General features: G+C 41.1%; 1 protein-coding gene across 1 annotated transcript in view; it reads right to left on the bottom strand.

Annotated features, from left to right (window-relative positions):
- Positions 1–456: 456 nt before the first annotated feature.
- Positions 457–27,594, bottom strand: part of HS3ST5 (heparan sulfate-glucosamine 3-sulfotransferase 5) — a 155,524-nt gene continuing 128,386 nt past the window's right edge. Inside the window, exons 3-4 of the mRNA XM_032338780.1 lie at positions 7,891–8,029; positions 457–4,175 (exon numbers count right to left, since the gene is read on the bottom strand). Coding sequence (XP_032194671.1) covers positions 3,245–4,175; positions 7,891–7,997 — 1,038 coding nt within the window. The 5' untranslated portion in view covers positions 7,998–8,029 and the 3' untranslated portion in view covers positions 457–3,244. The remainder of the gene's footprint in view (positions 4,176–7,890; positions 8,030–27,594) is intronic.

The raw sequence follows: 27,594 nt of genomic DNA, 5'->3' as shown, positions 1-27,594 counted from the left end.
CATCTACCAGGTGCAGCGCCCAACAGTGCTCTCGTGAGGCCCTGTCAACCTTGCAGCAATCAGTGAGGGTTCTTGCTGGTCTCGCCACGTGAAAGGTGCCAAGTCTAAGATCAGGTGTGATTATGATGGTTCACATGCCTTTGCTTTCTCATACACAAGTAAGGACCCTAATGTCTTAGGTGTTTCCTGTATGGCAGTGAGGTTAGTAGGGAAAGTGAGTGTTTTCATCAACGGAGGGCTTCTGGGAGGTGATTTCAGGTTGAGTAGGGGACAGACTTGGAACTGGGGATGTGTGCCTCTGGGTCTGTAGGTCTCTTTTTCTCTCTGATCCCTTGGGACTCTCATTCCTGTTTGTGTATTTGTAATCAGAATTCCTTGCCTTCCAAAATGGTGTCATTTCAGCATTTTTGGTCCAGCAGAAACTTCACCATTGCTTAAAGGTTGTTGTTGTTTTTTTTTTTTCCTCTCTCTTTGCAGTTAGAACGATTTCACAAAGCCGTATGGTGCCACCAAGCCTCCAGGAGGAACACAGAGATTTCATGATGTAAAAGGAATGACTTATTCAAGAGAGCCCTGGTAGGGCTAAGGTAATGAGCTGAGCATTTCTCTAGAGGTCTGCTGCCTGTTTGGTGACAACAGGAAACATTTTTCTAAACAAGGAGGTTTAAAACCTCCAGTGGAAGTCAGCTACTAAGTTATAGGATTTTTACTTCTATGTTGCTCAGTCAGCAGTGACTGTGGCTGGGTTTTTTTTTTTTTTCCCCCAGTGCAGTGAAACCTGTTTCCAAAACATCCTTCCAGTCCAGGCCCTCTGATTTAGGCCCCTGTGGGGAGGCTCCAAGGTTTAAAGCAATTCTCAAACTTATTCAGGAAGCAGAACTATTGGAAATCACACACCCTTTTTTTCCTGAGTGTGATGAAGAAATGTTGGCTTCCTGGACCAAAAATAACCAATGAGAAAAGTCAGTATAAGTCAAATAGAATCTTTGAATAAACTCTGAGAGACACATTGTTGGAAACTGCAGCAAAATTTAAGAAAAAATGTAGAACATAAAAGATGATCACTGATAAATTTCTATTCATTGTTTTAGAAAAATTTCTCTCGTTGCCTAGGAAAAGGCTGCCATTTATCAGTTTTATTGGTGGAATACTCAGGCTGACTTTAGGAAACACCTGTGTTCCAGTGGGGCATAATTTCACAGTTACTGTTACAATAATGGTACGAGCTACGCAGTGCGCTAGAAAGAGTTCCAATAGAATTGATGATGGCATGTAATTACGACCTCGAGTGTAGTATTCAGAGCTTGCTGACAGTTGAGGCACAAGGAAATCTAATGCTACATTCATTATGTTTGATTTCATTCATGGCTTGAGGGAGAAGGGATTGGCATCTAGACCCGAGACCCTCTCTCCAGAGTCGCTGCATGGTAAGGGAGACGCTGGCCTGTCAGCCTGTGCTGGTGTCACGTCTATTCCATGCTGGGAGAACGGCATCATGGCTAATGGAAACGGGAGAGATGATCACTAAGGCTGTAGCCTGAGAAGCAATATATACCGACACCAGAGCGGAAAGGGCTATTTATTTAGAAAAGTTCACCATCAAGTCACTGGACAGGAGAAACAACTCATGGAGAAAATCAACACTTATTACAATCAAAAGGGAACCCATTGTAATTCGCTGATTTCTCTAGGCACACTCAAGGTGATGTTGAACAAAACTCCCTCAAACACTCAAACATCTTCTACCGGATAAGTAGCCATGATTGGGAAAAAATCCGTCTTTGTGTTGCTGTCGACACACCTCTTTCCAGGCTTTTCGGAATTATATTTAAGCATGATACAGAGTATCTGATATTAGCACACACCCAATTTAGCATTAATTTCTCTGGATGGGAATAGAAGCCATGTGTTTACGTTAGTAACAGCACCACTATGCATTTGATCATTTCTGAGCAGACTGATTTTTTTTTTTCATCTCAAAGAGGGAGTTCTGAGAGTTTGTATTCATTTGTGAAGCATCAGCAGCTTTCAGTACAGAGGCCACACAAGTTTCCTAATCTTATTTCATTTAATTTCTCTACTGGTCTGACTCTGATTAGAGGTTCAAATAAAATTGTGATTCTTCTATGCCTTGATTATGTTCAAATATTTCTGTCTCTCTCCTGACACAGCAGCAATTGCATGTAAATTAATTGTTACAAACTTGTAGCAGAAGAGCTAGTATTCTTTGAGGTGGCTCTATGACTAGATTTCCAGATGGCTGAGTTCTTTTTTTTTTTTTTAATATATTCAACCTCACTTCATAAAAACATTTTCACAAGGGTACAGAAATCCAGCGGAGAAGCGGTATCTTTCCAAGCGTGCTCATTCGCACAGGAACAGCTTCGATTTGGGGAGCCAGCAGGGGGCGTGTAAAACAAAACGAGTTAAAAAAAAAAAAAAAAAAGGTTGCACATAGAGTAATTTTAATCCATTCCATTTTTAAATACCACGATAAATTTAATTTTCACAATAAATTAAATAGCCATATTCGTTTACAAAATAGAATTACTTAGTGTGAAACCAGTATTTACAACAATATACATTATGTACATGACATTTCTCTTTGTTGACATAGAACATGGAAGTAAAAGGACTTTAACTTTCCAAAGTGTGACTGACATGCTACAAGTGACACCATGGTCTATACGAGAAAACAATAGTGCAAAATCACCACAGGAACTTTGGGACAATGTCAATTTTATGAGATATGACATTCTTTCAAATAATAAGAAAACAGTATTTTTTGTTTTCACGGCACCGATTCAGTAGCTGAACTAAAGAGCCACCTTTCCCTTCGAAAAGAATGCATAAGTGGGTCCTCTACTTCCCAAAGCTTCACAGCCATTGGTACGTTTTCACACATAATCTTTTGGCTTAACTCTATGAAAATGGCGGGCGACAAATTCTGACTCAAAGGAAGACTAAGCTTTTTGAGAAGAGCTGAAGTCACTTTCCCCCAATACCACCACCTTTTCTTTTTGTAAATAGCTTAAAAGATGCAACTAGTCGGACAGCAAATTAATTTTTGTAACTTTTCAATAGAAAAAGAATTGATCTCATATTTGGTCACACACTGTGTATGTACAAGTATACATGGAAAAAACGACTTGGATAGTTGTGTCTAAGAAAAGTGCATATTTTAATCTAGAGGAGACATTGTGTGTCTCCAGCCACAACACATAGTGTTATAGGACTTACTATTTTAGGGCCAGTTCAATGTCCTCCCAGTGATCTGGTAAAATTTTTGATTGAAAGGGTGAAAAAATTTGCGCAATTTGGTAATGACAGAGGGGTCCACCTCTGGATGAATGCGCCCCTTGCTGCCCGCCAGGCACTTATTAAAGATAATGTTAAATCGCAAACAGTAAAACCCTCTGGTGGCATTAAAGTATAAATTGTATTGACTTATCCTCGGGGGAAGGTTTAGGAACTTCTCCACGAGCTGAAGTTCTGGCAGAGGTTCCGTGATGAGGCGATCTCCATCGACGATGTGAAATTGCTCAATCGGAAAGTACTTTAACCACCGTTCCAGGTGTTTGGTGTAGATGCTCGTTCTCACGGCCTTGTACTTTGTGTTCACTTCGCAGGTATTGGGGTCTATTGCCAGCTTCTCGAACTTGTAGTACGTTTTATTCTTCCTCTCCTTCCCCTCTAGCACCTGAGTGTAATCAGAAATAGCTCTTGTGGTCGGCTCCCTGACAATGATCAACAACTTGATGGATGAGTTCATTTTGTAGATCCTTTCCGGAACCTCCTCCGTGATAAAATACGCCGGGCTCTTTTCAATGGTGATTTGCTGTGGGTAGGAAAAAGGCATCTTTTTCCTGTACCACTCAATGCCCTTGGCGTAATTCTCATCATTGTCAAAAAAGTGGATTTCTTGAGAGGCTTTGACCACAGCTGGATGGAGGTTCAGCATCTCCAGCAGGGCCCTGGTGCCTCCTTTCCTCACCCCAATGATAATGGCCTTGGGGAGCTGCTGGACCAGGTCATGAAGGCGAACCTGATCCTTGGAAGCGTTGCCCTTCCGGAACTCGTGCAGCAGGCCACGCTTAAACTGCAGGGCTCGGAGGGGGAATTCGGCCTGGCTGCGGGCTCCGAATCGGCCTTCGATAGGGCAAATGGGCTGTAGCCTGAAAGCAACAGACAGAAGCTTTTAGAAGCTCATGGTGACTAACGTGTCATTTTTCTGCTTCCCGAGTTGGAGGAAGACTTTAAATGCATAAATAAAACCACTGGTTCCCAGCCTGCTGCCATCCATAATGAACATATGTTTGGGAAATTTTATTTTAAGCAACCCAGTATTAAATGGAGCACACATAATTGATGGGATTATTTTTATTAGTGCTCCTTAAAATTTTTATCCGTCAAGTACTTAATTGACTACAGCGTGTACTTATGTTCGCAGTCCAGGACAGGCAAGTGACACAAGCCATACTAATAGACTTTTAACAGCTCACCAGTTAACATCATTTAGGAATCGTGAAAGGCAGAAGAGGAGCTTCTCCAGCTGGGAAGGTAAAGGCTGGCGAGGAGGCCTCGTCTTTTGGGTTCCGTGGGGTATGACTTCCTTGCAACTCTGCAGCACTCATGTGGCTCTTAGAAATCTGAGATCTAATCTAAGAGAGGTCCTGGTCTCAGCCTGTGGCTAGTTATATCGTCAACCTGCAAAAATCCAATCTTGGGACTTGCTGAACTTTTCGTTCTATGAGAATTCCTGCCATGGGCCTTGGGGACAGCTAGGTAGATGCTGTATTTCTTCTGCCTCTCTCTCTTTCTGTCTAAAGGGGTCGGGATTATGGTTTGACTCCACTGAATGTGAGAACAAACCCACTGCCATCCTCAAGTGCCGTCTCTCACCTCCCAGGCCTGACCAGAGATCAACCAGACCTTGGCAGAGCCAGAAGCTGTGGGTCCTCACTGCCAAGCCCAAGGGTATCAGGGACTCAAGCGTAGGAAGGAGGGAATGCAGTGGATGGAGCCAGAAGGGAGGATTTCCACATCAGCGTTGCCCAAAATAATGAACAACCACCACTGCTTTTTTCAGAGAGAAAGGCATGATAACAATCGTAATGATATTAGATTAGAGTTACAGCTTGATTTGGCATGGCCGATGTCTAGGGGTGGTATATGGTGTTTCCTTTTGGGTAACACTCTGGAACCTAGCTGAAATTCATTATAACTTCCCCAAGTTTATCTGAAAAGGCATTTCAGCCTTCTTGCTAAAGGGTATAAGATTAGTCAAAACGCTGCTAAGCCAATCCTGCAGCTGAAGCTTCTAGCTAATGAGGCTGTCTCTTGCTTTTCCCGAGAGACCTACTCTACCATTCTCATCTTCTGTAATGTTTATAATTAAAGGGAGAAGAGGAAAACTTCATCATGCCACAGCATTCTACAGAACTGAGGGAAAGGAGTTTGCCCATCTGTCTGGACGTCGATCTATCATAAGGCTTATGGAAAACTGTACTTTATATATTATTTGTTTGTGGTGTTTGTTTTTCATGATTTTAGAAACAATTCATGCTCATTGTGAAAAGCGTGAAAATATGGAATCGTATAAAAATGGGAATCACATTTAATATTTTAGGTTAACATGAATTTTGTTTTTACAAATTTAATAAGTATGCTAGAGCTCTACATGGAAGATATAAAAGTAGCAACACATATATAGTCAAAAATATTTTTAAAATTGTGACATGGGGATATGACAAATTCATCTTTTAGCTCTTCTTGGGTAGTTGAGAATCAAGCCCCAGTTGCCCACAGCATCCACTGGATGTAAAGGATGGACTTCTCTCCAATGCATCTAGAATGATGGTAGTACCATCCTTGGGAGAATTGAGGAAGTAGTCAAATCCTTTTCTCTAAGGACTTAATTCTCTTGCAGAACTCTGGCCAAGAGAGGCTGAAATAGACTACTTCTGTCCTATTAGGGCAGGAAAGACTTTCTGTACTTCTAGAAAGGGCCATTCCTTCTTTCCTTCCTTCCTCTTTCTACCTTCCACTTTGGGAGCTCAAACCCTGCAGAACGATTGCCTTTTTGACTTCCTAACTCACCATAGGAGAAAATACATTATTACCATTTCCTGAAGAGTAGATTCTGAGCATGGGCCTCAGATATGGAAAGAAACATGGGATCTTAGGACGGGAAGGGGGAGAGCTCAGCCCCTCACCCAGAGAGCAGGTCTTCAGTTACTGAACGATAGGGCGAAGTAAGTGTGTGCTGATTTCAGATGTAATTTTGTCCATATTCTCAAATGAGAGGTTTTGGGAAAGGCCCAAACCCATCCCATTAGAGAGAAGAGACACCAAGTTAAAAATGAAAAGAATCGGGGCACCTGGGTGGCTCAGTGGGTTAAGCCTCTGCCTTTGGCTCAGGTCATGATCTCAGGGTCCTGGGATCGAGCCCCACATCGGGCTCTCTGCTCAGCGGGGAGCCTGCTTCCCCTCTCCCTCTGCCTGCCTCTCTGTCTACTTGTGATCTCTGTCAAATAAATAAATAAAGTCTTAAAAAAAAATGAAAAGAATCTTCAACTGAATAACTACTGTGCTAATGATCATCGAATCAATTACTCAATAAAAAGGAAATGACTGGAAGCTAACTAAGCGTAGGGGATGAACTTGACATAAAAGTTCCATTAGGGGCATAGGACAGTGGTGCCCACCTCAAGGCTTTTCACTAATAATCAAGTACCACTTTAAAGAACTACTTGAAGTCAGTGACAAGCTCTGGATTATACCATTTCCCATACTTAGCAACCAGTGATTGGGAAGTTCATTTAGGAATTTTGAGTTGAAAAGCATCAGACAGATTCACTTTACCAGTCAAACCTAACACTGGCTGAAGGAAAATAAAACCACTGCAATATTATTTGTTAAATAACTTAGTGATAAGATCTATAGATTAGAAAAGGAAAACTGTAAGGAAGATATTTTCATTGTAAGTGTGGCTGGATTTTCATGGAAAATGGGAGTTGAATTCATAGAGAACATACTTCTGTCTTTCCAGTGCAATAATTCATTTTAAAGGGCAAAGAAGGGAGCTTCGCATTTCAGAAATTAACTTTTCTGTCTCTTCCAATCATACCAAATGTGAGACAGTCCAGAAGTACTCAGTGGGAGGGCAGCTGATATTTGCCTGGACTTCTGCAAGTCTAGTATCTCTCAACGGTTTGCTCATTTACAGTCAAGTGCTAGTTCTGTAAATTTCCTTTCCCTGGATTTTCCATTGTTCTCTGGGCAATTACCCTGACCGGCAGCCTCCTCATCTGGTACTTTCAGCTCCTGGAAACCAGACCTAATTTACATAGTTAAAACTCTCCAAGCCTGCAGCCATCTTTCCAAGGCAATGGATTCCAAACTTGATGAGCTCCTCTCCAGGCTCATACATAATCTTAACTCTCACAGTAGCACATTAATTGCTCCCTCATAAACTGCAAAATGAAGATAAATCGCTACAACATCACAATTTTGTGATGGCTAGAGGTCAACAACCAGATGCACATGGACCACACTAAGCTCTACTAAATGACATTTTTACTGTATACGGCTTTATCCCTTCTCGGAAAACAAATGTCAAGGCACACAGAATACAAATGGATCTTGACAAACACCTTGGTTTGATCAACTTGGAGCCCTTTCTCTTAAAGGCTCAATAAATCAAAATCAATACTGCAGGAAAGCCCGATTCTTGGGAATTTTGAGAGAAGAAAACAAATGGATAGATTTAAGATTATGTCCTAAGGAAGTTTAACCCATTGAGCCACCCAGGCGCCCCTTTGTCCTAAGGAAGTTTAAATCAAGAGATAGTTGAAGTCACACGGGCATACATATGTGTTGATTACCTACCTATCCAAGCTCCCAACTCTGGCGACTAGATACAGCAGACTCCCAACCGCAAGGCTTCCCAGCACGAGCAGCTTCTGTCTGAGCCACGCCTGCTGTTTGAATAGCATGGCCCTCCATCAACCTTCAGGACTTCTGCAGCCTGAGAGACAGGGAGAGAAGGGGACTCATCAACAATTGTCTCTAATAGGCTCTGTGGTTTGTCACAAAGCCATGGAGGGGGAGCACAGGCGATTAAGTGATGCGTCATAGAGAAAAGATCCCATTCTGACCTTGACAATGTTCAGTTATAGGTATTTACCCAATCTTGCCTTCCTTTTTTCTGGGCCATTGGTATAAAATCAAATGCTAAACTAGGGGGAAGTTACTAACTAGAAAGAACCTGCTGGACAATTGTCAAAGTGAACTAATGCATATATTATGCTATATATTTACTTCCATGATTTTTTGTTTTGTTCGAACTGTAAAGGGGGTGAGATCAAAAGCTAGTTCTTTACTCTCCAAGGTCATCAGTGATGACTATCAGGACCTCAGATGTCGGAGGACAGTGGCTCCAAGTAACCTGATGTTGCCCTATGTCCCCTCTGCTGAGTCCGGGGGTTGGACTGACTGATTCTGGAAACATGCGCAGACTAGATTCCCCTGCTGTGTAACCCCCTGCTGGCTCTCAGTGAATTCACACAGATTTGGTGATATGGGTTTCACTCTTCTATCATGACAAAAGCTTACCGGGAAGCTTTGTACTCTTATTCCTGAAGGCTGGCTGGCTGAGGAGTGTAAAGCTTTACTAGTTCTATTATTAAATTTGGGGGAAAAAAATGCAAGCTTCCAATTCAGTCTTTCTTATTACAAAGTAAATCCAATCCCCCTTTCAAGATAAGATTGTTTCTTATTGAAACTCAAAATAGTAACCTGAGAAGAGGGACTCCAGCAGTGGGCCATGGGTAGAAATTATTTTCTTGCAATGGTATTTCCATGTTTGCTATGTGGAAAGGGATATGGTAGGATTGATTGACTGGTCTATTCATCCACTCATCAGGAGATTACCGACCACCAAGAACATTTCCAGCGATTCTATTAGATTTATGGAGGATTCCAAAAAAGATCCTGAAAGAGTTTTAGCCCTTGAAAAACTAATTATAGGAGCAGAAATCGCAAAACAACCAGAGAACGCAATCTAATTCATGATAATATATACATTATTGTTAAGGAAAGAAAATAAGGAAATGGTTGGGGAGGTGAGTTCCATGGGAATGCTTTTTCTGTGGAATATAGTGCATGATCTGGTGAGGAGAGTTTAGGAAGAAACCCAAAGGAGAGAGGTCAGAGAAGCATTTATCCAACAGTCAACAAATATTTATGGAACATGCCTTATGTGCTAGATTCTCTACCGGGTGCTAAAGAGATAGATGGTGGCCAACATGGGAGTCTGTGGTCTAGTGGAGAAGACGGATATTAAACCAGTAAGCATCAGATTCCCACATGCTTACAAGTTGTACTACCAGAGGAAAATTATAGGACGTAATGAGAAAGGATAATAGGAGGAAGTGATTCAGTCTTTCCTGAAGAAGTGACACCTTGTCTGACAGCTGAGGATGAGAAGCAAGGAGAGCGGACGAGGCACGGTGGGTTTCAGGCAGGGGAACCGGCGTGCACAAAAATACCGAGGGGGAAGACGGCTTGGCTAGTTTGAGAATCTAAGGAAGATGGTGACTGGACACAGGAATTGAGGGGGACAGAGGAAGGGCCAGGAGCCAAGGCAGAGAGGTGGTGATAGAAAGGGTCTTTGCGACACTGGGTGAGCCTGTTGGTTCTGACCGAGCACATCCTGTGTTGTGTGTAGATAAAATGGGGAAGAGAAGGAAAAGAGGTATTTCAGGAAATTCTCAGAAAACCCTATGAGTATATTAAGGAGGGCACATATTGCATAGAGCACTGGGTGTTATATACAAACAACAAATCATGGAACACTACATCAAAAACCAATGATATACTGTACGGTGACTAGCATAACATAATAATAATGATGATGATGATGATGATGATAAAAAGAAAACTCAATGAAGTTATTTCCACTTTATGAACAGGTAAAGTAAAGCTCAGGCACTTTTCTCTAAGTTGCCCGTGATCACACAACTGGCAGAGGTCACGCAAAGGCAAAAGCAGTAACTTGCACTGTGTGACTCAGGGCTGCCGGTCAATTTTGTGTTTCAAGGTTAATGTCTAATGTTGAAGTTGGCAGTTGGAGCTACAGGCCATTAGCAGGGGGGCTCTGATCCCTGTTGAAATGCAAAAGAAAACTGCTCAGGTCCCCTAGTCACGGTTTCCTCCAGTAGCTCTGTGATCGTCCGTGGGGCTACTTTGATGCCCAGGGCCTCTCTTTCCCTATCTATAAAGTGGGGACAGGATCTGACCTCCCCACTCTGTAGGCCCACGGTGAAAATGAAGCAAGGCTTCTACCAGGAACATGACTGGACACAGATTTATGGCTATGATACTAACATAAGGGATTATGTGTCGTCCTTTGTTAGTGTGAATGAATTTCACATGTATTCACGGTCAGAGAACAAAGAGCTATTATGTAGTTGAAGAAGGCCAGCTACCAATGGGGCAGATGAGAAGAGGAGAGGTAAATGTGCCTGTCCCGTGGCCTTAGGGAGGGTCAGCAGCCCCATACAGAGAAGCACCTCAGAGGAAGGCTGGGGAAGCCACCTGGCCTCCTCCACTACCGGAACGGAGTGCCCACACTCTCCTGCTTCACACTCTGCGGCACGTTCCCCGGCTCACTGGCGCCCTGGTAGGTCTTCAGCTACAGGTCACCCCGTGTCTAAGGCCGGGGCTACCTCCCAGTTCCCGGAGGCAGGACCTCTGGGCTGACAGCCCAGTGTGGTCATCTCCAACCGCCTCTGCATTCCCGTGGTGGGGGTCTGGGCAGCCTCAGCTGCAGTGAGCCCTCCATTGCTGTAGGTGCTGGATGAGTGTGAGTGGCTGCCTTCATCCGTGGGTATCACGACATCTCCCAGCAATGGGCTAGCCGTGCTCGCTGACTCAGAAGTACCTGAAGGCTAACTGAAGGGTGGTGAGCCTGGAATCGCTCTGCTTTGCTGCATAGGCTCCGGGGTCCCTATGGTAGAGCAGAAACTTCAGAAAAAGCACACCTGCCACCACCTTTAGAGATTCCAACTGGATGGGTCTGGATTAATCTTGCATCATGTTTTGCCCTTTTTTTTTTTTTTTTTTTTTTTTTTACAGTGGAGTGAATGACACACAAACCTTAGTCATAGTCATTTTCTACTTTTTTTTTTTTTTTTTCCATCTTGAGTCACCAGAGTTTAGCAGAGTCTTTCTCCTTAATTTCTTCTTGTCTTGTCTTAGGGAGAAACTTAATGTCTCTCTTATTTCTTAACATTTGGGGATGTTCGCTTTGTGCATTTCCCATGGCTGGTATAATCTGATTATTCTTCTCATACAGGTTGTTTTGTCCCTCATCTATTTTTTGGTTATTTGCTGGATCAAGTCCAATCTCTTCTTGAAAGCACAGGTACTTCCCTCTGAGGGCCCAGCTTGGATGGTCTGCCTCCTTCTTTCTTGTCACTCACCAGCACCTGTCTCTGTGGCCTTCCGGTCAGCTGCTTAACTACTTCTCACACCTCTTCACTCTGATCAGTTTCCTCCAGAATGGGCCCAGAATGGCTTTCTCCCATGTCCTCCTTCGAGACCTCCAGATCCTGTTAGTAACTTCCTGGAGAGGGTGATCCTGGTGGATGGGCAACTTGGGGAGAAATCCCAATATGCTGTCCATTAGTGGGTGGGAGTGGGTCGGGTCCACTGTGTAGATAATTACAAAAATGAAGGGTGACTGCTGGGCTTAGGGATAACACTGGGGAGACATCTGCATGTGGTGGGGAGCGACCGGGGCTATGAAGGCTATGGGGGAAGGAGCCCAAGATTTACAAGAATATCACAACAAGCTATTGAACCTTCTACTGCGATGCACAGGCCATCCGGTAAACAGTAGGTTATGAAACCTTACTGAATATGACTCGACTATTTTTTCCGCCACCCAGGAGGATCTTTCACTGTCAAAAGCTCCAATACTCCACCTACAGACCCTCCCATTATGGTAAGTCCAGCTGTCACCGTGGAGGATTTGCTCCATGGGGTAAGCTTCTACTGCCAGTCTAGCTTCCGTTGGATACCTTAAATAGGCTCACCGGGGAATCTCCAATCATTTGTTTACATCCCCTCTTCTCCTTATGACAGGCCCATGGCACCCTCCAAAGCATCCTCTTGTCAGCTGAGGATGTTGAGGAGAACAACAGTTTTCATGGAAGAGCTCGGCTCGTGTGAACTAGTCGTCTGCAGTGAGGTGCAAAGACCACTGAATTGGGAGTCAAAGACCCTGAGTAACATCTTGGTTTAGGTTTATAATGGTAACTCTCCAAATTTTGGTATCTTCATCTGTGCAAAGAAGATAGAAATGTCTATCTCACAGGATTATTACGACATAAGCCTTGAGTAAGACAATGTGGGATAGAACTTTATGAATTAAAAAAAAAAGAACTTTATGAATATTTGGGTACTTTACAAAAATGAAGCATGACAAATATCACCAGGAGGGTGATATATTTGTTCTTGCAGAGCATTTTCAAGAGGAAGAAAATAAAATAAATGCATTCCCACTAACAATATAATTAGATTGTGAAAAATAGAAACATTTTTAATATAAAGAACTTTTTTAAAAAAAGATTTATTTATTTATTTATTTGACAGACAGAGATCACAAGTAGGCAGAGAGGCAGGCAGAGAGAGGGAAGCAGGCTCCCCACTGAGCAGAGAGCCCGATGTGGGGCCTGATCCCAGGACCCTGGGATCATGACCTGAGCCGAAGGCAGAGGCTTAACCCACTGAGCCGTCCAGGTGCCCCAATTTAAAGAACTTTCAATGGAAACTACTGTTAACTATTAGAATCCTAATACTATATTCTCTCTTCAAAGCGAGATGGCAAAGCTTGGCAAAGCAAAGAGTTACCAAAAACAAAGACAAAAACTCAACACTTACTGTGTTAGGCGGAAATCACTTGGAATTTTTCAGAAATGAAGAGTCCAAGCCAATAGTTTCTAGTAAGTGTCTCTAGGGCACAGGAAGTAAAATCTCATTCTGTTTTGTAGTCAGTCTCAGACCATATACTAAGGGACAGTATCCTAGCAGCCCCTGAATAAACCCTGCTCGGGGAAGACCAAAGGTGCTTGGTTGATCTAACATGCAACATGCCTCTTTGGTTTCCCAGACCCTCATGAAGTGCCTCAGCCTCCGGCAGGGCGGGGTCTGAAAAGCTGGGAGTTGTTGGTCATGGTCTGAGCCTACAAGCCAAAGAGAAGTCACACCATCCAAGGTTTACCGAAAATAGTGCTAAACTGGGGAGAAAGTTAACCGCTCTTCCAACCCCCAAGTTCCTTCCCTTTAGCTATGCCAGCTTTAATGGATATCTTAATAATCTTTCATCACAGAAAGCATACTGGTAATAGGCAATTTATATAAAATTAAAGTTTTTTAAAAGTTTATTATTTCCTTTTATGAACAAAATAAAGGTTAAAGACCTACAGCGACATTTAAGCCCTCCTCCATCTCCAGTTTTTAATCTCTCAGTGTTTTTCATCTGGTGTGCCAAGAACAGTACAATTAGTTTCCCTAGATTACTAAAGCTTTAATAGACACTGTATCTTAGCTGAACAAAGCAGAGTATCTAAATAACAGAGTACGTGGCCAGAAACGACACATTGTATAGACATCTGGCTGTTTCTTAAAAGCGGCACTAAGCAAAGAGAGAAATGATTCCCAAGCTGAGACAAAGAAATAAGGGAACTCAACAATAATAATAATAAAGATAGGTTCAAGTGCTGCTCAAAAGCTTGTAGACATGGTTACCACAAGCCTCTGGTAGCAGTAAAAACAGCAACAGAAACAGTAGCAGTGAAGTTCACCAAAAATGACTGAACTCCCGTAGCCGAATTATTCCGAGGAAATCACAACGGTCTGTTGAGTATTAGCTCACGTAGCAGGAGCTTTATGAAGTGGACAGGAACTACACTTACTGGGCAATATGCGCTTACTTTCTTTCACATTTATCATCTCATGTTACACGATGAGACCGTTTAGTATGATCTATTTTATTTTTTCTGATGGAAACCGAAGAGCAGAGAGGTGAGCAGGTCATTTACCCAAGGGCATGTGGCTGGTAACTGCAGAAGGAGAATTTGAATTCACAATGAACTGATGCCAAAGCATGTGGCCCCTTGATGGCAATGCCACTCGTGGAGCTTTGGATGCTCCCCTGGGAGACTCTTAATAAATACTTGTTTCCTGATTGATGAGACAAAACCACTTAGCGCCACCCAGATTACCTGACACCGAACCTTGAAGGAGGAGATGGGGAGTTGAGAGAAAGTAAAAGAGGAAAAGAATCCCCATGGCGGGGGACAGGGGACAGGTGACAGGGGCATTTTTGGATATTTTGAGCCAGGAAAAATGAAGGGAAAATATTCATAAGTGATGATAATGAAGATGAAAATGAAAGGTGCTATTCCTATGGGAAAATTATGTTTTTAAAACCTTACAAAGTGGTTTTCATATTCACCATACAATTTCTTTTACTTTGGCTTCTTCTATTGTTTTTGGTTGCTACGCTCCTTATGACTTTTTTTTTTTAATTTCTTTATAGACTTTTCAGATTTTTTTTTCTTAGATTGATGGAGAAGTGAGGTCATGTGTCAATATAATGTCCTTGATTGATTATTTCTCTATTTTAGAATGTTTATTTATTTGTATAGTTATTCCCAGTATAGTTAACATACAGTGTTATATTCGTTTAAGGTGTACAATATAGTGATTCAACAGTTCCTTTCTCAGTGCTCATGATGATAAGTGTCATCTTAATCACCTTTTTCACCCATTTACCCCCACTGCCCACCTTCCCTCTGGTAACCACAACTTTATTCTGTATATTTAAGAATCAATTTTTTGGTTGCCTCTTTGTTTCTTTTGTTTCTTAAATCCCACATATGAGTGAAATCACATGGTATTTGTCTTTCTCCGAATGATGTTTTTCACTTAATGTTACACTTTCTAGATCCATCCACATCCTTGTAAATGGCACTATTCATTCATTTTGTGGCTGAGTAATTTTCCATTGTGTGTGTATATATATGCCCCTTCTTCTTTACTGATCTGTCTACCAATGGACATTGCAGTTGCTTCCATATCTTAGCTATTGTAAATAATTGTTGCAATAAACATAGGAGGGCATATATATTTTCATTTTTGGGGGGGTAAATACCCTGAGTGAAGTTATTGGATCATATGGTACTTCTATTTTTAATTTTTTGAGGAACCTCCGTGAAGATTTTATACAGTGAAGGAAACCATCAATGAAACAAGAATCCAACTTCTCCCACTGAGTGGGAGAAGATATTTGCAAATAATATATCCAATAAGGGGTTAATATCCCAAATAGATAAAGACCTTATACAAGTCAACACCAAAACCCCCAAATAATCCAATTAAAAAGTGGAAAGAATACATGAACAGACATTTTATCCAAAGAAGACATCCAGATGGCCAACAGACACATGAAAAGATGCTCAATATCACTCATCATCAGGGAAATGCAAATCAAAAGGACCATGAAATATCATCTCACACTTGTCAGAATGGCTAAAATCAAAACCACAAGAAACGATAAGTGTGGGCAAGGATGTGAAGGAAAAGGAACCTTCATGCTTTACTGGTGGGAACGCAGCCTGAGACAGTCACTGTGGAAAAGGTATGGAGGTTCCTCCCCACACCATTAAACCAACCAGATCATGGCAACCTCACCTGTCCTCTCCGTAATTTAAGAACTGACTTTCCTTTTGATAAATTTTATAGCAGATTATCAAAATAACATTGCGTTTTATTGCAGCTTGATTCAGATTCTTATGTCTGATCTCTGTAAGATCTTGGTTAAATCTGTTAGTGACCTCTCCTTATCACCTCATACCCATCCTACCTTTCTCAGTTCTTCCCCGTTCCATCTCAGTGAATGGCACCCCCTCTGCCCACTGGGTTGCCCAAACTGAAAGCCTTGGAGTTCCTTCTTGACTCCATCTGGCCCTTAACATTCAACCAGCCAGTAAAATTCTACCTCCAAAATACTACTAGTATCGACCTACTTCTCTGCATTGTCATCTGTGACAGCCTTGCTTCAAACCATGTTCTCTTTCCCTTAGAGTATTATGGCCTCCTAAATGGGAGTAATGGTCTCCCCACCATCACTTTTGTTCCTGCCTCAGTTTGTTCTCCCTACTGATGCCAGAGTGGTTTTTCTGAACAGAAATTTGATCATGTTACCCTCAGGCTTAATGCACTTAAAAAAAAAATTATTTGACAGACGGAGATCACAAGTGGGCAGAGAAGCAAGCAGAGAGAGAGAGAGAAGGGGGGTTTCGAGAGCCTGATACGGGGCTCGATCCCAGGACCCTGAGATCATGACCTGAGCCAAAGGCAAAGGCTCTAACCCACTGAGCCACCCAGGCACCCCAAGTTTAATACACTTTAATGTGTCCTTGTCATTTGCCTGGTTTTGAAGACTCCATGCCCCTTCCCACTGCAGCTCCGCACAACCCCCAACACCTCCATCTACAACCGTTAGCACAGAAAATAACTTATATTTCTTTTCTTATCCTGTCTCATATTTTACTTTTCTCAGTTTCTTTAAAGAAAAAAGAATTGGAAAATCTCTTCCTAATATAACATCAATAGCATCCAGGGATGACGCGTCCATTGGAGTGCCAGGGCTGGTTTGTACTTGGCAAGTCAGTTGTTCATGCCATGATTAAGGGTTACATTATAGGAATTCATTACTAAATAAATTAAAACAAAGGCAATAAATATTTAAAACCCCATTATTTCCCAATTATCATACTACATTTTACTCTTATCTATGCTTTGAGATGAAGTCCACTGTCTCTGTACAGTGAAGATACTACTGTGCATCTCTAATTTCACATTCAGTGAATTCATGTTGGTAGCTCAACACTGGACATGGAGGGAGAAAGGAGTTACACAACTGAAACGGACGATTACTAGAAATCATCCCCTTCCCCAAGAGCTGGCTGTTAAGTATTTACCGGCACACCACTGATCGTACTCCATTCATTTTCCTGAGCACGGTCATTAATCAGATCTTTCCTGAGCGCCTGCTGCATGGGCAGTGTGGTACCAGCTGCAGTCAGGGAAAGAGAGGGGGCCTCTCTCTCGCATTCCCCTTCTCTTTTGGCTTCCTCATATTCCTGCCGCTCTGTAGGGGTCCGTTTTCATTTCTGAGGCCCCTTACTGTTTTCCCTTTTCTAGGTCTCTCTCCTCAGCGCTCAGTGCTTCCTCCCAGTGTCTCCCTGCTTCTGCCACAGCCTATGTTCTCTAAAAAACAGAACTTAAAAAAGAATACAGTGCTATTATTTATAGCAACATTGATAACGAAAGAACAGTACAGCAGAAGGTCTTAAAAATCTTAAAACTATTGAACAGATCTATAAAACAATCTATATTGGTTTGTATGCAAGATTATACCAAAAGCTGTCCAGGCTTGGCAGGCTACCATTTTCTTAAATTGCAGTATTATTAACACGCTTCAAAACTCTCCTCCGGGCACCTGGGTTGGCTCAGTCATGCAGCGTCTGCCTTTGGCTCAGGTCATGATCCCAGGGTCCTGGGATGGAGCCCCACATTGGGCTCTCTGTTTCTCCCTCGCCTGCTCCCCCTGCTTGTGTTCCCTCACTGTCTCTCTCTGTCAAATAAATAAATAAATAAAATCTTCAAAACAAAACAAAACAAAAGCCCCTCTCCTCTTTTTATTATCAAAGATACCTCTTTCCTTGGACTCTCAGATATTCCTTTCAAGGCAAGAAGGGCTTCACCAAATTCTGACACTAAGATAATCACATACATCACTAGTCAACAACACAGGTTTACTGAGCACCTACCACGTGTAAGGCACTGCCGACACCAGGAATAATATAGAGAACAAGAGACACACAGACCATGCCTGTTGTGGTTCTCTAGTAGTCAGGGTCAATTCTTGATGAAAGTGCAAGGAAACTGCATCTTCCCTTAAACAAGAGCCCAGATCCTCTTAAATGGCAGTGAAGGAAAATTCCCAGGAGCGCAGGGTTTGCAGGACCTCAGAGACTCCTCCCTTTGCCCTAAGACCCACTTTACCAGTGGAATGTTCCTGCCTCCTATCCAAGTTGCAATGGGCAAACCACTCTCTAAAAGGTACTATTCTTCCTTTAACAGGACTCCTTTTCTCAAAACCCTTTGCTGAGTGAAGACTTTACTGAGCATAGTTAGACCAGACTTGGCCAAATTAAGTGCTTGTGACCAAACAGCGCTAGCATCATGGGTATGTGACTTGTGGGTCTGTATGGGGCTCTGTACTCAGAAGGATGCCATGCTTCTTTTAATGCTCTCTTGCCACAGTCCTGAGATCCTCAATTTCTGAACAAGAGGCCCCACATTTTCGTTTTGTGCTGGGCTGTACAGATCATGTACACAGTGCTGCAGTCCAATCTTCCAGCCTTCAAAGAATAGATCACTTGTGTGTTGACTATAACTCGTTACAGTGGCGCCTCCTTTTTCCAGATGCTTGGCTTCAGGAAGCAGACATTGTCTTAACCCCATCACATAAGAACACCAATCTTTAGGTCATCTTACACAGCTGGGAATTCCACCCCCCTTCACTTCTTTAAGTTCTGTGACTTTTCCTGCAGCCCATATCTTCCCTGGGTCCCCAATACCGAAAATGGCGTCTGCCTTCAGGACACACAAAGCTTTACAGTCCTAAGTACAACATCCACAATGGGGCAAGTGCCATACAAGGATGATGTTCACACACACACACAGTTGCACTCACAACAGCACAGGGGTTTCATTACAATAGACTAGTGGGGGGAAATCCTGTGAGACGAAGCGGGCAGTATCATCATCGGTAACATACAAATGAGAAAACAAAGAGACTTAAGGACTATAGGCATCTGCTCCTCTCGTGGGCAGAAAACTCTCTCCCCTTCCTCTCCTCCCTTCAAGACAAAACAACAACAACCACAAAACCCCCAAAAAACACAACCTAGGGAGTTCAAACGAAGTTATGCACCTGCTATGCAACTGTGGGTCAATCTTTTAACCTCCCATATCTTTTTTTTTTTCACGCAAGAAGGAAAGGGCTTTGAAATGATGAGTTCAGCAATCCCTTCTGGGTCTAAAGTTCTCTTATCTAACGGATGCCACCAGATGAGCACTAGATGAGTATTCTTATAATGACAGATAAATGGATAAGGAAGTAAAAACAATTGCAGTGGGGGGGAAATTAGTGCCCGAGGTAAATTTCAATTTTTCTTATTATCCCCTAGTTTTAAACAGCTTGACCCCCTTCAAGATGGCTACAGCACATTATACTGCCTATTCCTGTGAAACACAATCCTCTCGTTCTAAGACATGAAATTTCTTTGAAAAGATACGGACACTTAAGAAAGATTCTACTGATTAGCTTTCAATTTGCCCAGCTGTCAGAGAACCCACAGGAATCACATTTTGAAAAAAAATTAACCAAGGGCAGCTGAGGAAAATTGTCATAAAGAATTCGCTTTTCTTCTATTATAATGATCACATAAGAGAGCTGTAATGAGAAAGAAACAAATGAAGAGTCACAAGAACAAGGGCATGGAAGCGGTGTTCTGCGTGTGTCAAGTCGAATGTGGAGATAGGGTGTAGATTAAGAGGAAAATGGACACCATTTGTTAGCAGATTAAGCAGAAAATGTATCAGTCAGGACGCTCATAATTGCTCTATCAAATGACTGAGGAAGCTATTTAGCTCTTTGTTTCTTCAGTTAACCATGAAGGGTCAATGTTAGAAATGAAAAGGAAAAAAGTTGATAAATTATACAGAACGGTGGAGTTTATTACTGCCCTGCGTTTGGTGCTTATCCTCCTGGGAAATACTGCAGGAGCAGCTTTGAGCAAATTCCAAATTTTCAAATGGGTTCTCCATTTCTTCCCTCCATTCAGCTTTTGATATCATGCATACATAATTTATCACACGCAGCTCCCATTATTGTGTTAGCTTGAGTGGTCCTCTGGCTCTCTGTCTGCAGGAAGATACTCATTTTGCATTTGTAATGATCAAACTTAAAAGGAGCCAGTTAATTCTGCTTCTGTTCAGGGGTCTCATTTAGTGGAATAATGTCTTAAGGAAAGAGATGGGAACTGAATTGTATTTTGGCATAGAATTCCGATTACTCTTAATCTCAGTATCTCATTGCTATATGTAACTAATGTTTATGGAAGAGGAGTGTCTTTCCCCTGAAAGTTTCTTTTCGGTTCATTAAATAGTTGTTGGAGTTTAGTAAATTGTCCTGCTGGTGAGTTTAGAAGTAGAATCTTTCCTTCCCTAATCTAGTGTTTATACAGAGAAGTGTGAGTTGGAGAGGTAACAAGTATACTGGTATTTAAGTTAATATAGCATGGTCCAAGCAGCTCATTCCAGTAATTTAGGCTCATGCTGTTAAAAAGATGAAGTTCACTGGACAAGCTCTTCCCTCTGCCTTTCATAGCTAATGTCAATTTTATAGTAATATTAGTTCTACTTATTACCTCCCCCACTTCCCGCCCAGGAAAATCAAGTGTCATAGTCACTACCAGACAGAAGGTTATTTTTCAAATCTTATTTCCATTCTCACAAATGTTTTGTTTTTGGTGAAGATCAAGTAAATGATGTCTTTTTGAAAAAGATTTTATTTATTTATTTATTTAAGATTTTATTTTATTTTATTTTATTTTATTTTATTTTATTTATCTCTGCTGAGCAGAGACCCTGATGCAGGGCTTGATCCTAGGACCCTGAGATCATGACCTGACCTGAAGGCAGAGGCTTAAGCCACTGAGCCACCCAGGTGCCCCAGAAATGATGTCTTTTAAAGTCATAAATAAATTAGAAGTATGGTGGTATTTTTATCATTAATTTTTAAATTTTTTTTATTAACATATAATGTATCATTAATTTTTTATTTGATTGGCATTCTCATTATCCCTTCTCTGCAGTGACTTTTTCCTCTTTTAATCTCTGTAATGCTGCCATACGTTTCTTTTATAGTGACTGAAAATGATGCTGATTTAACATTAAACATTTTAAGTGAAGAATTAAACCTTTAGTAGACTGATTATACATAAATATGAATGTACACGTTTAAGTTACCAAGTTAGACTCAGAAAATTCAACAAGTTTCATGTAAAATTTAGAGAAATTTGAATGGATACAACTTCCTGAAACCTTTACAGAAAGAGTTCCTATTCTCCACTAAATCATCATAAAAGCACAATCCATAATACTACTATCCACTTGTGTGGCATTTTACAGATTTTAAAGTTATAGTTTAAACATTATTTTATTGGATTTTTACAACAAAGACATGAGGGACAACAATACGTACTTACTTCTCCACTCTATAGATGAGAAAACCAATGCCCAGATCAGGTCTGGTACCCATGTCCACCCAGCTAAGGACTGGCAGAGTTCAAAATAAAATATAGATGTATTGAACTTCAGTGTTGGTGCTGGGAAAATGCATCCTCTTTCTATGAAGATGTGGCATTAATTTTAGTATCAAGACCTGATGTTCACTCATTAGTGCAAATCTAATCACTGGATGTTACAGGTTTTGAAAGAGTGCTACAGTAATTTTTGTTTAAGTATACGACTTGGATAAAAGGAAAGAGATATAAGGTAATTTGTGATGAACAAGTGTTAATATTCTTCCTGTGTCTCTCTGGTTGGATCATCAATTTCTCAGAAAAATATCTCAGTAGGAGAAATATTATAGTAGACTCATCAAGAATAGAAAAAGAGGAAATAAACCAGCTAATTCCTGAGTATAATAGTCATTATGTCAATTGTGAATTTAGAACATTAAATCCAATCACCTTCTCCCAACTAGTATGTATATATATTTTTTTTTTAAAGGGCAAAGTCTTCGCTGTTCTTTTTTTTTTTTAATTTTATATTTTTGATCAGGATTTTCATTCTAGCCTGATTCCTTAACCCCTTATAAATTGCACAATATTTTCATTATTACTGTTTTGCACAATTATTGTTGGTTTAGATTTATCTACATTTCTTTTATCCTCAGACACTATTCTTTTTAATTGTTATCAACTTTATTGAGATATAATTCACATACCATGCAATCCACCCATTTAAAAGTATAAATTCAATGGATTTTAGTACATTCAGACGCGTGCAACCACACCACAAGCAATTTTACAACATTTTCCCCACCCTGAAAAGAAACACTGCCTTTGAGTAGCCCCCTCCCCATCTCTCCCCCAGCCCTAGGCAACCACTCATCCCCTTTTGCCTTAGTCTACCTTCTTGCATCTCATTTTCCTTTTGCCAGAAGTACAAGTTCCTCCCATTCAGCAAATAAACATTGTGACATTTCATATTCATTGCAGAAATACCTTCCTCCATTTTTCCTTCCCAAAGGGAAAAACAGGAAGTACTTCTTTCTTTCTTTTATATGTTTACTCCCTTATATGTTTATATGTTTACTCCCTTAGTGATCTAAGGATTTTTTAGCTGTTGAATTAGTAGTGAGTTGAAACTTCGTTTAAAATAACAAATTATTAAAATGTTCTCTTCCAAAATTAGTCTTTAAAAAAAAACGGGTTTTAAGATGGCTAGCATTCAGTAAGGGGCTCTTAGGCTAGTAATCACCTCCAGAACATAAAGAAAATAGCTGGGGAAGCAGTCAGCACCAAGAGGCAAACAACTTCACTGGGACCAGGGGAATGTACTGAGATGTCATTGAGTGGTGTTAAAGAAAACAGAATTGGACACTAGCTAAAAGTGGTTAAGACAGATTTTTTTCAGTACTACTACTGCAGCAGGAGAGAGAGTTCAGTACAGAACTGAGCTTACCTCTGATGGGGAGAGATGACTGGGAGTTTTAAATAAAAGGGAGAATGAGGGAGCGGGCAGAGAAGGGAGGGGGCTCTAGTAGAGTCGGGAAAGTGAACAATTATTGAGTAGGAAGGGGGTGCGTCACTGTGATTAAGCCATCTGGGTTTGTTAATTGGTGCTTATCTGGAGGAAGAACAAACTTCTTATATCTTTGGGGTAAGAAGTGGTTTTGCAAATTGGAGCAAGGCACCCAACAAATTAGGCTCTTACTCTCCCCCAGGGTCTGGGAGGCAAGAGAGTGAGAGCCACCTCCCTGGAGGTCTGCATCTACAGATCCTTAAGGAGACAGTTCCGGGTGTGGATTTATATCTCAAAGGGTCAAGAGAAAGAATATATAATTATAAGTTTTCTAGTTACTGCTTTAAGAGGGAGTTCATGGACCTACATCAGGTTCTGGTGGAATAAACAGTAAATTCCTTCGACGGTGTTGAGCTGTTGAAGGCAGACATTTTAAGGAGGGCTGGGGTTATCCTAGGGACAGGTCCTGAGGCTGCCTGAAGCCAGGCTGGAGCTTGTGCAAGACTGTGTGTGTGTGTATATGGTGTGTTGTGGTGGTAGGGGGGAGGGGGGATGAAATTGTTTGTGCCGAGTGTCTGCAGTTCTTATGGAGTAAGGTGGAGGCCTCACTGAGAAGAGGGCCCAAAGGAACCTGACTGGAGTTCAGTCAAGGAGAGTCTCTGTCAGCTCCTACCATGTGGTAGGTCACGGGTCTGCATGAGCACGTTGTTGAATCCTATGTTTGTTTGTTTTTTGACTAGTAAATCAAAACAGAGGTTCCAAAATTTTCTTGGATAATCATTAAGAGTAAGAGTGGTGGCTATTACTTATGGGGCACTTAGTATAGCCCGTTACACTACGTTAGTATGTTAAGTATTAAGTACTTAACATACAGGATCCCTTTTAATGGCTTTGTGAAGTTGGTTACTGTCATAACCATTTAAAGAAACTTGCCCAAGTGGCAGAGTCAAGAACCCTATTATTTCTAAGCCTGGGCTCTTAACAGTGATGTTATTTTAGTTTTAGCCTGATTATCATCTTAGCCTGAATTTTCCTCCTACTAATCGGACACTTTTACCTTTGTTACTGTTTAATACAGTAAACATTTGGATCATTGCCTTTTATTTGAAAGAGAATTGCTTTTAGGAAACGTCTTTAGGTGAATATTCACTGACTTTGTGTTTAAATATGAATGTCTTTTTTTCATGCTTATTTAAAAAATTATTTATTTTTAATTTTATTTTTAAAATTTAAATTCAATTCATTAACTTATAATGTATTATTTGTTTCAGGGGTACAGGTCTGTGATTCATCAGTCTGATGTAATAACCAGCGCTCATTACATCACATACTTTCCCCAAGGTCCATCACCCAGTTTTACCAACTGCCCTCCTCTCCAGCACCACTCAGTTTGTTTCCTATGATTAAGAGTTTCTTAGGATGCCTGCGTGGCTCAGTTGGTTAAGCAGCCACCTTTGGCTTAGGTCATGATCCTGGGGTCCCAGGATCAAGTCCTCCACTGGGCTCCCTGCTCAGTGGGGAGTCTGCTTCTTCCTCTGAAACTCCCCCTTCTCATGCTGTCTCACATAAATTAAAAAGAAAAAAAAAAAAAAGAGTTTCTTATGGTTTGTCTGCCTCTCTGGTTTCATCTTATTCCATTTTTTCTCTCTCTTCCCCTATGATCCTCTGCCTTATTTCTTAAATTCCACATATCATTCATGCTCACTTTTGTAAGGAAATCTGGGTATAGAATTCAAGGGAAGTAGCTATTTTCTTGAAGCACATTCTATTAAATGTATTATGCCACTGTGTTCCAGTTTCCTTTGGTGCTGATTCAAAGTTGACAATCAGGCTGTCAGGTCTTTCAAAGCAATGTCTCTTTTCACTCTGCTTTTAAGATCTTCTCTTTCACTTTGGAGATCTGTAGCTTTACTGTAGGTCCTGGTGTAGAAGAAAACTTTCATTTATCTGATTTGGGATTTGCTAGGTTTCCTGGTTCTTGGGATTCATATGTTTCAATAAATTTGGAAAAAATAGGAATCATCATCTCACCGGGTATTCCTTTTTTCTGTTATTTCTACTGCCTTTCCGAAGCTCATGCAAGTTATGTCAAACCGTCTCATTCTATTCTCTATAACCCTTGACCTTTGCTTAAATTTTCTACCTGTTTGGACAGAATTTTAGTTCATTTCTTTTTTTTTTTTCCCAAGATTTTTATTTATTAATTTAGAGAGAGAGAGAATGGTGTTAGGGGCAGAGGGAGAGAATCTCAAGTAGACTCCCTGTTGAGTGCAGAGCCCGATGCAGGGCTCCATCTCACGACCCTGAGGATCATGACCTGAGCCGAAATCAAGAGTTGGATGCATAACTGACTTAGCCATCCAAGTGTCCCTCTAGTTTATTTCTTAAGATATCTTCCAGTTCACTATCTTCACTATATCTAATCTTTTGGATAGTATATTCATTGCATTTTAAATTTCAATGATTATATATTACTTCTAGAATCTAATATTGTTGGAAGACGGTTGGTCATTGTTTCATGGTCTCCTGTTCCCTGCTCATATTTCCAAGCTTTTCGTAAATTTCATTAAACACAGCTAGTTTAAACTCTATGTCAGAAATCTCATTATCTGAGACCTTTGGGTTGGTTGTTTTACTCATAATATCTTATTTTCTTATTTGTTCTGATACCTACTCTGGGTTGTTCATTTTCCAAGGAGGTTTATTTTTTGGTATTCTTTGAGGCCCAGGTTGAGGTTGAATTTTTGAAAGGAGTTACAAATTTGCTTCTTTCTGCCCGTTGCCTGAGGGCATGGTCCTCTGGGGTCATGCTTGAGGTTTTTTGGACCATACATGTAGGATGAATGAGAACCCCATACTCAAGAGAGAAAAAATTTGTAATTATGAATCTTCAGGGAATTTGGTCCTTTTATCCTGGGTCCAAATTGATTTCCTTATGGAATTAGGTTTTATTTCGAATTCTTTCTTTCAATGACATATAATCCTTTAGAATACTATTTTTATGAGTTCTCAGTTTAGATTCCTTGCACTGACCTTGCCTTTGCTTTTTTTTCCTCACAGCTTAGCCCACAAAACCATCAAAGTGGACGCTTAAGGATCCTACAGTTTGGCAGAAATTCTCAGAGTAATCCTCATTTTGGAACTTACTTGCCAATCATGTTTCCTGATTTTTATCTCATTTTGGGACTCTATTGATTCCTGACTTTCAAGCAGCCTTATAAATATAGCTCTAGATTTATAGAGATGGACATATAGTTTAGTTATTTCACCATAGACTTTAGTTATTTCAGTAGCAAGTGTGACACAGACTATCTACTTGACCATACTGCCAGAAATGAAAGTGTCTTTTATTTTATCCCTTTTCTCTTAAACTTATACAAATATCTTGCTCACCTCCTTAATCACTCAGCCAGCAGAAAATCGCTCCCTTCTTAGACATTCAAAGAAATGTTATCTCTTTGTTTCATCTTGTAAAGTGGCCAAAAATTTCTTTCAACTTAAGAAGAAAAGGAAATGGATTCATGTGGATGTGCTCTGACGAGATAGCAAAGGGCATTATAGGCAGGGAAGGGTTTCTCATGTTCCCCCTGACCTCTGCTCCTGATGTTATTTCTGTGATTATGTCATCATACAGAGCAAAAAGATTTTGTGGATTGTAATTAAGGTTGTTAATCAGTTGACCTTAAGATAAGGAAATTATCAGGTGGGCCTAATCGAATCAGAGGAACTCTTGGAAAGCAGGAAGTTCTCCTTAGCTGGTAGCTTAGTGTTCAAGACGGTTGCTACAAGCTGGAAGGTGCAAAGACTTGGAGAGCAGCCTCTCCCAACCGAGAGCAACTTCTGACCAGCAGCCAGAAAGAGCAAGTGACCTCACTCCTTCAACCACAAGGATCTAGATGCAGCCAAACACAATGAACTGGTATCAGTGAGTGATACCAGCCTATGAGACTCACCACAGACACTCCAGTTGAACCCACCTGCAACTTTACTTTTTTTAAAGATTTATTTATTTCTATTTAAGAGAGAGAGAAAGAGAGAGAGTGCTCAAGTGTGGAGTGGGCGGGGGGAGGCAGGGAGAGAGGGAGAGAGTATCCCAAGCAGACATCACACTGAGAGTAGAGCCTGACGTGGGGCTTGATCCCACCACGCTGAGATGATGACCAAAGCGGAACTCAAAAGTTGGATGCCCAGCCAACTGAGCCACACAGGTGCTCCTACACCTGCACTCCCGATCTATGGAACTGTGACCTTATAAATGGGTGCTGTTCTATGTCACTGTGTGTAGTCATTTGTTATGCAGCACTGAAAAACTAATACAGGCATATCTCTCCATCATCTGTAGCTTTTTTAAAAAAAAACAAAAAACAAAAAAAAAGCAGTGGTGACTTTCCCCTGAAGCTTTCTTCGCAGGTAGTACTGACTGCCAAACAGCAGAAGCTCAAAAGATACACTGTACCCCTTACAATGCTAGCTCTTACTTATCAAACTTTGAAGGGAGACTATAATGCAATTATCTTTGCTATTGGCAAGAAAAGGTCAATTTAGTGAAATGCTGAATACCTTGCAGTGAAAAGGTAGATCATTATATCTGACACCAAGTCAGTACTCTTGAGTTACAATGTGCAAACTACTGTCTTC

This window comes from Mustela erminea, chromosome 4 (assembly GCF_009829155.1).
Source record: "Mustela erminea isolate mMusErm1 chromosome 4, mMusErm1.Pri, whole genome shotgun sequence".
Lineage (NCBI taxonomy): Eukaryota > Metazoa > Chordata > Mammalia > Carnivora > Mustelidae > Mustela > Mustela erminea.
The sequence above is the reverse complement of the archived record's forward strand: the minus strand, read 5'-3'. Positions and strand labels throughout refer to the sequence as shown.